General features: G+C 37.2%; 1 protein-coding gene across 8 annotated transcripts in view; it reads left to right on the top strand.

Moving 5' to 3' along the window:
- Nucleotides 1–2,170, top strand: part of SLC35B3 (solute carrier family 35 member B3) — a 33,748-nt gene extending 31,578 nt beyond the window's left edge. For all 8 annotated transcript variants that reach the window (XM_086706320.1, XM_086706315.1, XM_086706317.1 and 5 more), the window contains one exon: nt 1,227–2,170. In XM_086706320.1, coding sequence (XP_086562446.1) covers nt 1,227–1,377 — 151 coding nt within the window. In that variant the 3' untranslated portion in view covers nt 1,378–2,170. The remainder of the gene's footprint in view (nt 1–1,226) is intronic.
- The last annotated feature ends 10,500 nt before the right edge of the window (nt 2,171–12,670 follow it).

Here is a 12,670-nt window from a genome sequence, read left to right on the forward strand (position 1 = left end):
TGGAGCCATACTTTATTGACGTGTCTTCTGCTACTTCAGAAATGCATGTAATATTTTGAAGAAATCATGTTGTACACTTAAACTGCCTAACTAGAGTTCCAGTGCTAAAATGACCCTGTTTCCAGTATAAGTGAACGTGAGTGATGTCTTGAGATGAAGGGATTCTGCCTTGCCCTAGTACAAAAGTATAAATTATATGTATGTAATACATAAATTATATAAGTTATATATATATATGTGGTTTTTAAAGTTACTAAGTTCAGGGGCACCTGGGTGACTTAGTCAGTTAAGTGCCCAACTTTAGTTCAGGTCATGATCTCATGGTTCATGGGTTCGAGCCCTGCCTCGGGCTCTGTGCTGACAGCTCAAAACCTGGAGCCTGCTTCGGATTCTGTGTGTGTCTCTCTCTCTCTGCCCCTCCCCTGCTCACGCTGTCCCTCTCTGTCTCTCAAAAATAAACATTAAAACAAAAAAATAAATAAAGTTGTTAAGTTTATTGTTCCCCTTAGAACAATTTGTTCCCCTTAGAACAAAGATTTGAGGTACAGATCTATTCTGTAAGTTTATTTAGTTTATGGCTTCTTATAAAGCATTTACTGTTTTCTTTACTGTCTGGTATACATTTAAAATTAGTATCCTTTCAATTTATGCTGCTTAGTAATTGAGAAGATTCAAACCTAGAAATTATCAATGTATAAGCTTAAAGTTAACCACAGATAAATTTCAGTTGGTGTATTTGTTTTCTGTAATCAGTTTCTCTTTGTGCATGTGCTAGGTATACATTATAGCAACCCATGTAATTCCCCTACTTTCTCAGGATGTGCCCCTTTTTACCTCTGTATGTCCCACCCAACTGGGATAACTGGGTAGATTGTTGAATTCCCAAGATGGCCACTGGCAGATTTACACAATCAGTGCTTAGACTCTTAAGACTATTGGTTAGGACATGGACTTGAATTTGCTATTATCCTCAAAATTCAAATGAACTATATTTAATATTTTGTAAAATATCTTCTCTGTACCTATACTTAACATAAATAATAGGAATTCTATCTAATCTGGTCTAAAAATACTGTTTTTTTTTTTTTATTTTAGTGTCATGGTGGCCCTCCAATAACAAAATGTTTATTTTATTGAAGAATTATTGTTAACTCATCACCAAGTTCTGTGGTTAACAATAAATCGTTACCTTGATATTAATATTTTTTCCTTCCTTCTTTTCTTAGGTATGTCTGGTCTGGTTTGTTAGTTGTCCTTGGTATATTTCTCAATGTTTACAGCAAAAATATGGATAAACTAAGACTACCAGCACTATATGATCTGATAAACAAAATAGTGGAAATGAGAAAGTCAAGGACGTTGGCACAAACCGTATAGTGAGTGATTCATCCTGTTTAAAACAGAACTCTAAGGGAGTAATCATCAAGTAATTAACTTTCCAAAGGGATTATTATAAAAACCAAAGGATCTGAAGGCATGCTACCCATTTGTGGATGGGTCACCTACGAAGTGGTGACCTGAAGCCTTTTCTTCAGGATACTTGTTTAACCGTTTGACTTCTGAAGCAATCAAGAGAGCCACATCTGGCACGCCTTAGAATCAAATGTCAGTGCGAAGGACTGACATTTCTTAGCAACCTGTTGAGAATTGCACTGGAAATGGACCATGTTGCAAAACTAATTGGATATCATTATGACATATCAAAGAAATTGATATAATAATATCAATTAATAGATTGTTTTGTTTTCATTCCATTTTGGTGGTGTTATTTAAATGATTCTCTGTTATAAGAGTGAACTGATGATTTAAAGTCTAGAAAGAATAACTTCATTATAAATAAAAATTATTCTGTGATTTTTTTAAATAAATGTGTTATTAGAATTTTGTTATGAAGAGGGAAGTGAAGGTTGGAGTAAGTCTTTACAGAAACTTTAAAACTTAGGCTTTTCTCTGATACTTTAGTAGGAGTATTAGAGGAAACGTGCTTTAAGTTTTCTGTGAAATATAGACAGAATAATAAAAAGAGTCATCCTGCAACCTGTAAGTATGTGTCACAGAAAAAATTGCTACTATTCATCAAAGAAGTGCTAAAAGATTTAATGATTTGGATTTTTTAATTGAAGGGAAAATAATGCATGCCTTAAATTACAATAAAATAATAAAACCATCATAGTTTTTCTCATAAAACTGAAATTTAATTTGGCAGCTTAAAGATTAAATAGGGTAAACGTAAGAAACACAAGTAGATTTTACCAAATTTGTACAGTATCTTGTTTGCACAGTTTTGAGTATAAACTCGTAAAGATTTTGGCCTTATTTTGTAGCAGTTGAGTTTTGGAATTGCTTCCACTGTATTAAAAAAATCCAATTAATCTTCATTTTCAGCATAAGTAATGCTAGTTAAAACAGCTTAGTTTCTGTGTTATTGGTGATATCACTTATATTTTGTGAGTATAATATACTTGGAATATTAATCTTGTTCTGAAAATTCCATTGTATTCTGATGGTAATTTTAACCTGTTATGTGCATATGTGGGTGTAACAGAGCCCGTGATAATTTAAGAGTCTAGCCATAAGGAATTCTGACTGAAAATCAGTTACATGTTAAAATACTCTGAGGGTATTTTTCCCCAAATGGTAATCATTTTTTAAGTTTTCATATTTTAAAATGAAAGGAATCTTAATTTATATTTCATTATGCCTTCTTTTTTTTTAACATTTATTTATTTTTGGGACAGAGACAGACAGAGCACTAACGGGGGAGGGGCAGAGAGAGAGGGAGACACAGAATCGGAAACAGGCTCCAGGCTCTGAACCATCAGCCCAGAGCCTGACACGGGGCTCGAACTCACGGAGCGCGAGATCGTGACCTGGCTGAAGTCGGACGCTTAACCGACTGCGCCACCCAGGCGCCCCTCATTATGCCTTCTTAAACTCTTAAGACAGTAAGGAAATTTGGGCCATTAAAAAAAATCAGTTTTCCCGAGTTCTTGATAAAAGATTATAATTTTAACTTTTCAAGGCATCCTTTTATGTACACGCTTTTCTAATTTTTTTTGTCTTTGCCTGTTAAGAATTCCTCACCCCACCCCCCAATTTTAAACAGCTGAGCACTGTTTAAAAATTGGTTTGCCAGCCTAACCCTTTTACTCCCATTTCCTTTTTTTTACCTGCTATCAGATGGAAGCAAACTTCATCTCATTTGTGTCCCTAGAGTACCCTTAGTGAATAGTTTGAAATACAGAATACTTTTCTATAGTAAAGGAAATCAATATTTGAATGTATACTTTGTGTCAGGTTTTCTAATAGCATTCGTAAATATTATGTGATCCCAACAACCCACGTATAAGTAATATAATTAATAAAGGAATTAAAAATAATAATTACTAAAATCACTAAAATTTAAGTGCTTATTAGGTGCCAGGCACTATTTTAAGTGAAATACTCAACAGTTTATTTAATCCTCACAACAGCTCTATGAGGGCAAGTATTATCCTCATTTTACAGATGAGGAAGCTGTGACCAGAGAGATTAGGTGACATTTCTCACCTAGAAAGAACCAGAGCTAGAAAGAACCAGAGCTGTCTGTCAAGCAGCCAAGTCCCAGAGTAAGGCTCTTAGCCACGTTGCCTCTCTAAGTAGATGTGATGGTTTATGTTCATGTTTTGCAAATACAGAGGTTGAGGACCAGGGTAAGTACTCACTAGCTCACAGTTAATTGGATTTCAAGTCCCTTTCCATCATACCCCAAGGCATATTTTCTGAACCCCACTATGAGCATTTAGGTAACAAGTAACATAATGATGAAATATTTTTTTTAAGTTTATTTATGTTTGAAGGAGAGCATGGGCACGAGTGGGGGAGGGGCAGAGAGAGAGGGAGAGAGAGAGATTCTCAAGCACACTCAGCACGGAGCCTGATGGGGGGCTCAAACTCACAAGCCATGAGATCATGACCTGAGCTGAGATCAAGAGTTGGACGCTTAACCAACTGAGCCACCCAGGCACCCCAATGATAGAATATTTTTTAGTAAAGAATTTGTGAGACATACTTTAATGAATAGGCAAAGATGATTTGATTGGAACGTTAGTTCGGTGCAGATAGATGTATTTGTTTTAAGTAGTATGTAAATATAGATTGTTTCTTCAGCTGTATTCACATTAGGTGCCTATCACATAGTTAGCACTCACTAAATATCTGTGTTATCCGAGACTAATCCTCAAAGAATACCATGAGGCCAAAAACTATATTGGATAATATATGTTCTGAATTCTTCCAGCAGTGTCCCTCTTTTTAGCATAATAGTGCAGCAACAAAATAATAGCAGAAGAATCTGGCCAACTCATGTGGATCACTCTTCAATCTTACGTACAGGTAAGCCAGCCTAGCCAGAATCCTTAGTAAGGCCAACTTATATGATGAATTTGGCTGGCCTTTCCTTGGTTCCTGGTAGGGAGTTTCCAATCTTTGGGATTTCCCAAGTGATGGGCATGTCTTTGATATTCATGGTAGGTCCCTAAATAGTTCCAGAGTAGGTGCTGACCATGTTAGAATGACTAACCATGTAACTGTCTATGGAGTTGGGGTTTTGAGCCACATCATACCAGCCCGACCTCCAAGGATGGCAGAGGATTTGGAACGTCAGTTCAGTTGTATAGCCAATGATTCAGTCAATCATGGCCATGCAGTGAGGATCAATAAACACTATACCTGAAAGCTTGGGAGAGTTTCTCAGATTGGAGATGCACGTGGATGTACCAGGGGGGTGACAGGAGGATGTGCCAGAGGACTTGGAAGCTTAGTGTCTGTCACCCTCCGCAGACCTTGCCCCAAGGATTTCTTCTTTGGTCTGGTCCTGATTTGTAACTTTGTAACAAAACAAACATAGGAAGTATAGCACTTCCTTGAGTTCTGCGAGTTGTTCTGGCACATTCTCGAACCTGAGGGGATAGTGGGAACTGCCGAATTTGTACCCAGTGGGTAACAAGTACGAGTGGCCTTAGGATCCCAGGGCTTGCAGCTGGTGTCTGAACTGAGGGAAGTCTTGTGGAGACTGCCTGTGAAATGACCTAATCTGGGTTGTTACAATTCCATTGTGGGCTTTATTGCTGAACAAATGCTTGTAAATAACTGTTAGCATTCTCTGCACTATTCTCAAAGCCTCTTGAGTTTTCTCAAGTGATTTTCATCTTCAGCCCACTTTACATTCTAGATTCCTCCTTGATCAAAGAGCATAGAGTTCTAGTAAAATTTGACCAATATTTGGGGCCAACAAATAATAGGGCTTAACATAATGAAAATATTTTTGCATTCCAATATCACGTTTGTCCTTTAAACTACAGTTTTCCAATTACCAAGTTATGCCCAGAATGCTCAAAACCTTTGTATGCTTTCTTCCTAATTAAGCACATGACCTTTTTTTTCCCATTGTGTGTTTGAACAAAAACATTTTCTCCTGTTTTTACTTACTCTGCTTTTTACGTATCCCTATTGAATGTCCTCGTTCTTGCCCATGGGGCCAACCATCTTAACCTTTTTAACAGATTGTGTAGCATCACTGACTTGACTACTCTTATTTTTACTTTAACATACTTTTCTCTTCCATTCTCACTGGTCAGATATGAGCCAGGCATTATACTAGATGCTGAGGATAAGAAAAATAATCAAATAAACCCTAACTCTTAAGTAGAACCTATTCTATAGAGAAGATTTGCTGTGATCGCTACGTAAAAATACATAAACTTCCTGTCACAGAGTAGCTTGTTAGCCTTAAGTTTTCAAAATAACGCCCTAAGGTGGTAGTGCTTCTAAAAGTTATATGTGCACGTAAGTCACCAGAGGATCTTCTTTTAAAAGATTTTAATTTAATAGGGTTGTCTTGGGGCTGAGACTTTGCTCTAACAAGATGCTGATGCTCTGGTCTTTGGACCACACTTGAGTATCAAAGCCTTAGAATACCGGATCTGTGTCCTGCTCTTGGGGTCCAGACATCTTAAGCTATTTGAATAGCTTCCACCTCATTCCCTTCCATTTGCTTTTCAAACTTCCCATTCTGTGGGACCTACCTCACACTATGTAACATCTCTAAGTCTCTTTGTTCAAACTGAACAAAAATCTTACCATGTTGCAGAGTTGCTAGCATAAGTGAAAAGAGTTATTTAATCAGTGTAGGTGTATGAAAGATTTAATATTCATTACTTTCTCCATAAATGTGGCTTTTTTTTTTAATCTTCACGAAACTAAGATAAACCCATAATTTCCTACCAGTCATGGTCTGTTGTTTTAATTTCATGGCATGTAGTTAGAATCCCTTTTACGCTATTTTGTAGTGACATTATGAAGAAAATGTTCACTTCAGTGATTTACTCCAGCTTCAGAATGAACTGTATTATAAGGGGTTCAGGAAGTAGGACTTAACACTTAAGGGATTCTTCTGAGACTTTAATCACAAAAATGTGTTTTATTAAATATCTTAATCCTATGACGGGGCGCCTGGGTGGCGCAGTCGGTTAAGCGTCCGACTTCAGCCAGGTCACGATCTCGCGGTCCGTGAGTTCGAGCCCCGCGTCGGGCTCTGGGCGGATGGCTCAGAGCCTGGAGCCTGTTTCCGATTCTGTGTCTCCCTCTCTCTCTGCCCCTCCCCTGTTCATGCTCTGTCTCTCTCTGTCCCCAAAAAAATAAATAAACGTTGAAAAAAAAAAAAAATAAATATCTTAATCCTATGATACCCCCAAATGTCTAAAACATTTCCATTTTCATCAGTTTCACACACTTGATAAGATTTAAATAGGTGAAATAGGTAAAGTGTGGATAATTATCACAATAGATAATGACAGAAATGAGACTTTGGAGTCTGATTATTAGAGATTTCCTTACAGTACTCACCTTCCATGTTTTCTCCTAACGCCAGTCACAATGAAAGGACTAAAAAGCATATTTCTGACTCGACAGAAAATGAACATGTGGGAATTCATTTTTTTATATGTTATGAAAAATTGTCCGTTCATATATATCCTATTTTTAATTGTGTAGGATTTGTACGTGTGTGTATACCCAGAGATGACTCATAAAGGTGGGTGATTATCTTTTCTCTAGTTTCTAACTACATATTAATTGACATAATGTTAATCTGCAATATATGTGCTAATCTCAGTACTGTTTTGGTATTTGGGTACCTCTCATGAAATGAAAAGTTGATTGAAATGTCTGCCCTTACGAAGGTTTGATCTAATAGGATGGGATGGGGCTGGGGGTAATTTCCTGTAAAATACCTACAAACACATCCACAGCCAGTTCAAGCCTATCTTTAAACCACTAGGGATTATTGCAGGATCCAGGAGAGGCTTGCACCAGAGGAGTGCGGTGCCCGTGGAGACACAGGTTAGCTCATGGAGCTAGTGCACAGTTAACGGGACTAGTTCAAATGTGCCTACATTAGCTGACAGTCAAACACTGAATGAAGAAGCTCCTTATTTTTTTTTTCTTTAAGGTTTATTTATTTTTGAGAGAGAGAGAGCCCGCGCGCACCAAGTGGGGGAAGGGTGAAGAGAGAAGGGCAAAAAGATCTTCAGAAGATCTGAAGCAGGCTCTGCACAGACAGCAGAGAACCTAATGTAGGGCTCGAACTCACGAGCTGTGAGATCAGGACCTGAGCCGAAGTCAGGCACTTAACCAACTGAGCCAGCCAGGTGCCTGGAGGAACTCATTCTTTAAGATCCCAGCTACTCAGATTCTCAAACTTAATCTTACTAAACATATATTTAATTATTCATTCAATTCTCGGCAGTCAGCCATTCTCATAAAACTGAGCCATGGGTAGTTTTTGTTTTTGTTTTTTCCCTTAATTCTCAGGGCTTATCTATTTACAAAATTTCTAAGAAGACCTGATAGTTTTTTGTTTTTGTTTTGTTTTTATTTTTGTTTTTTGTTTTTGTTTTCTTTTCTTTCCCTCAAGGACTCCTAAGAGATGCCAATTCCACTTTTGCCTCACATATCCCTGAGCTGTTCTTTCATGGTTTCCAACTCTTTATTCTTTCTTGCCGCTTCTAGGAGAGTTTCTCAGTCTGATCTTTCTGCTTGTTCTTCATCCATTCAACCTACTATTTGTCCCATTCAGTGTAGTGTCATTTTTTTATATCCCAGTTATTACATATTCATACCTAATATGTCCACTTGGATTCTTCTAATGATTTCTTGGTTCTGCTTTATGTTAACAATATTTTCCCTTATTATAGTTACCATGGTTATTTTAATTTCCTGCATTCTCTATCCTAATCATTCTGTTTCTGATGATAGATGTTTTTTAAGTTGGTGGTCTTTTATTAATTATACACCTTTGTATAGGCATTGGCTGTTCAGCCCAGCCTTCTCGCTGCCTGCTATAACACATTCCCCCACATACCTGGCTCCCACACACACCAGGCCCCTCCCACACTGTGCGCTCTGGCACTGTGCTCCTCCCTCATGCACCGTCCCCTCTGCACATTGCACTCCTTTCTCCACGCTGCAAGGCTTAAGACTGTCTTGGCCTCCCCAGGACATCTCACTTTTCTGTTTTTCTAGAATCCATATGTCTGTCTCCCTATTGCCTTTCTCTCTCTTCAATAATTTCTCTGGGGTGGTTTTAGAAGAAGCCAGCAGCCTGTGCTAGTTCACCATTTGATAGGAGCTGAAATTAATTAAAAAGGAAGCTCTCTCAATTCTGTCTCTCAGTGATTCACACTAATGATTCTCTGATTTGCCATTCCAACCCCTATAAGTAATAGTTTGCTGGCTGCTATTTTGATTCAGTGTATTTTACAAATACTGGTTCCTTTAAATTGGTAAAAATTCAAATTTAAGCAGTAAGATTTATAATATTCAACCATTTGAAAGATTTCACATCTTTTGAAAGGAAAATTAAGTAATGGAAACATAAAATAGAATTCAGTCATTACAATAAACTTTAATTTTATATTATAGTTAATTAGATGAGATTTTTTTTTAATTAATTAATTTATTTGGGGGGCGGGGTGGCAGAGAGAGAGGGAGAAAGAGTATCCCAAGCAGGTTCTGCACTGTCAGTGCAAAGCCCAACACGGGGCTAAAACTCACCAACTACAAGATTGTGAATTGAGCCAAAATCAAGAATCAGAAGCTTAACTGACTGAGCCACCCAGGTGCCTGAAGATTATTTTAATACATCTGCATAATTACTTGAGATTGAAAAACTTCACTACACTTAAAGCTTTAATTTTGAGATGATACTTATTCATATACCTTATAAAATTCTCCAATTGTGCTGTTGTCTAATGCACAGCGAAGTAATCATCACTTGTACAAAATTCTGGGAACAGAAAAGGCAAAAATGATTTCTGTTGTGCAGACATGGAAACGGGCCTTGGCAAGACAAATGTGGCTAAAGTTCACATGTAGTAAAGAGGCAAAATGAAACCACACCCAGTGTCTTTCACTCTGTATCCTAATACCTGTCTGATAACCCACGATTCCTGAACCTCCACTCTTTCTAGCCACCACAACACCACATTCAGATTGGCATCCTCTCCATTGTTCCTGTGGTCCGTCAAAGGACTTAATGCTGCCTTCTTTCTCTGTCCCACTTACACTGAGCAAGACTTTTTCCAAGGAAGGGATTTTATGGACAATTCTGCTTGTATATTACCTATTAACACATCTCAGGAGACTGGCCACTTCAGCCAGGTTTTAAGAGAGATACCCAGACAGTGGTGAAAGAAGGGATTTTCTGCCTTGTGTCCCTGAGCAGGTAAATCCACATATGCATCAGTGAGATTTTACAGGTAGGCACTTAGGGTAGGCTACCAACAGGTAATAGAACCCAACCAGAGGAGAAGTTTTAGGGACAAGTGGAGGTGGGGAATAGAATTAAAGGACTAGTCAAGGGAGCCTGGGTGGCTCAGTCGGTTGAGCATCCAACTCTTAATTTCAGCCCAGGTCATGATCTTGTGGTCATGAGATTCTCTCTCTTTTTCCCCCACCCTCAAAAAAGAAAAGAAAAGAAAAGAAAAAAGAAAAGAAAAGAAAAGAAAAGAAAGAAAAAAGGAGAAAGAAGAAAGAAAAGAGAAGAAAAGAAAGAAGAAAGAGGAAAGGAAGGAAGAAAAAGAAAGAGAGGAAAGGAGAGAGAGAGAGGAAGGAAGGAAGGAAGGAAGGAAGGAAGGAAGGAAGGAAGGAAAGACTAGTCAGAATGTGAGTTTCAGCAGAAATGCTGAGCACAGAGCTAAAGTGTGGTCAAGGTTGAGAAGACATCACTGGAACAGAACACATGGCGGAAGCTTAATCACAAGGGAAAAAATAGAAAGTGTAGGTGCCAGGGTCAGAGGAAAATGAAATGGGATCTGGCTTGCTAAGCTGTGAACTCCAAGGTCTATTTGCCTCCCCCAGTAAGAGATCCAGAAGGGACTAAATGTAAAGATTAAAGGTTATCCACCATGGGAATTTCAAAATATGGCCTGTAAGAGCAAGATCAGAAGTTATGCTTAATGATTTTGTGTGACTCTTTAGGTCAGGTCAAGACAATGTTACCACCATAAGAAAGGGGGAGAATCTAGAATTAGGAATCAATACTCCTGAATTAGTGTCAGTAATGTGATGAGAGTTAACATAAATTGCTTGATTTTACTGTATTTTATCTGCTGCTTTGAAAAAGGGATGATTAAAAACACGTTCACCACAGAAGTGAGATTTCTTTCTTACGATAGTTTTGTTAATAAGTGGTATATAATTTGAAATTATAATATTCAAAATTCAAATTACATGATCTGAGCTTTTCTAAGCATACAGCTTCAGTAGTATTATGATTTGACGATTATCTTCCAAATAGACATGAATATTCAAATGAGGTGGCTATAATGTCAGAAGGCTTCATTATAACTGCATGAACACAGACTTTTCCTGGAGAGCAGAGACGGTCATATTCTATTCATGTTCTATTTTAAAGTGACATTGACTCAAATTAATAGTGCCATCTGAACTAACTGACTTTTCCGAAAGGTTAATAAATAACAATCCATAGACCCACATGGGCCCTCCACTGAGAAGTATGAATTATCAGCAATTGTGATAAGCGATGAGAAAATAGTAAGCTTTTCTTTTTTGTTTTTTGATGAGATCCATTGACCCAAATGTCACATTGCTTCATCCATTCAACAAATGTGTACTGAGCAATTTGAAAGACTCTCAGAATATATATTAGGATATATATAAATGCCATAGCTCCTTCACTCAATTATCCTACAGGAGAGAGGCAAGCATAGAGTTATGGTATAATCATTTCTATAATGTGATAATTTCTATGATGTGAATATATATAAGTGTTCAGAAAGACTTTCGAAGAGGAAGTATTTAAGAAAATCCATATAAGAAATTATGAGGACATAAATAAGTACTTGGAAATTGGTGCTGGAGAGAATGGAACCAATATGAGAGATATGTAGGAGGTGATTAATACAGGGGGTGGAAGGAACAGAAGAATTCCAGGGTAACTTTTGAGGTTCCCTCTACAAAATAACTGACCAGTCAGTATAAAGGTCATGAAAAACAATGAAAGACTGAGAAATTACCACAGGCTGAAGGAAACCCAGGAGACAGGATGCCATCATGGTATCCGGGATTGGATGCCTGAACAGAAAAAAATACAACAGTGGACAAACTCATGAAATCTGAATAAACTCTGTAGTTTAGTCAGTTGTATCATATTAGTGTTAATTTCTGAGTTTGATAAGTGTTTTGTTTGATAAATATGTTAATACTGGAAGAAGCTGGATGAAGTGCATATGGGAGCTCTCTATAACTCTTCATTAAATCTGAAATTAATTCAAAATAAAACTTTAAAAATAGAAGGTTGTTATTCATCAAAAGATACCACTAAGAAAATAAAAATATAAACTGTGGAGTGGGACAGTGAATTGACCACACACATAACCAAAAAAGAACTTGTACATAGGATATGAAGAGAGTCCCTTTAATGAACAAGAAAAAGGATAACCACACAAAAGCTGGGAAGAGACTTCAGGCATTTTACAAAAGAACATAGCCAAGTGGCCATCAACATATGAAAAGGTGCTCAACCTCAGGGAAATATAAATTTAACCTCAATTGAAAATCTACAAATTTACCAGGAAGGATAAAATTAAAGAAGTCACAACTACTGCATATAGACAACCATATGGAGAAAGAGGGCTTCTCGTGCACTGCTGGTAGAAATATAAATTTATGCAACCATTTCAGAAAGCAACTTGTCAGTATATCTACAAAATTTGAATGTATGCTTCCCCAGTGACCCAGCAATTCTACTCAAATGCACATACAACAGAAATGTAAGCACATGTGTATCCAAAGACACAAGAATATTCTGAGCAACATCATTTGTAAAAGCAGAAACTGAAAGCCACTCAGATACAGCAGCCACCTACAGTAGAATGGGAAACAATACAAAAACAAAAACAAAACATGGTATATACATATAAATGTAATGAAAATGGACGATAAGAATAAATTTCATATTAATGATGTTGGATGAAAAAACATAGTACAAAAGAAGAGAAATGTCTGATTCCATTTATACAAAGTTCCAAAAAAAAAAAAAAAAAAAAAAAAAAACAAGGCAAAACTGGAATGTTTAAGGATGCATGTTTTGGTGGTAAAATTATCTAGG

This window comes from Puma concolor, chromosome B2, assembly GCF_028749965.1.
Source record: "Puma concolor isolate L17-30 chromosome B2, mPumCon1.1.hap2, whole genome shotgun sequence".
In the NCBI taxonomy this organism is placed as follows: Eukaryota; Metazoa; Chordata; class Mammalia; order Carnivora; family Felidae; genus Puma; species Puma concolor.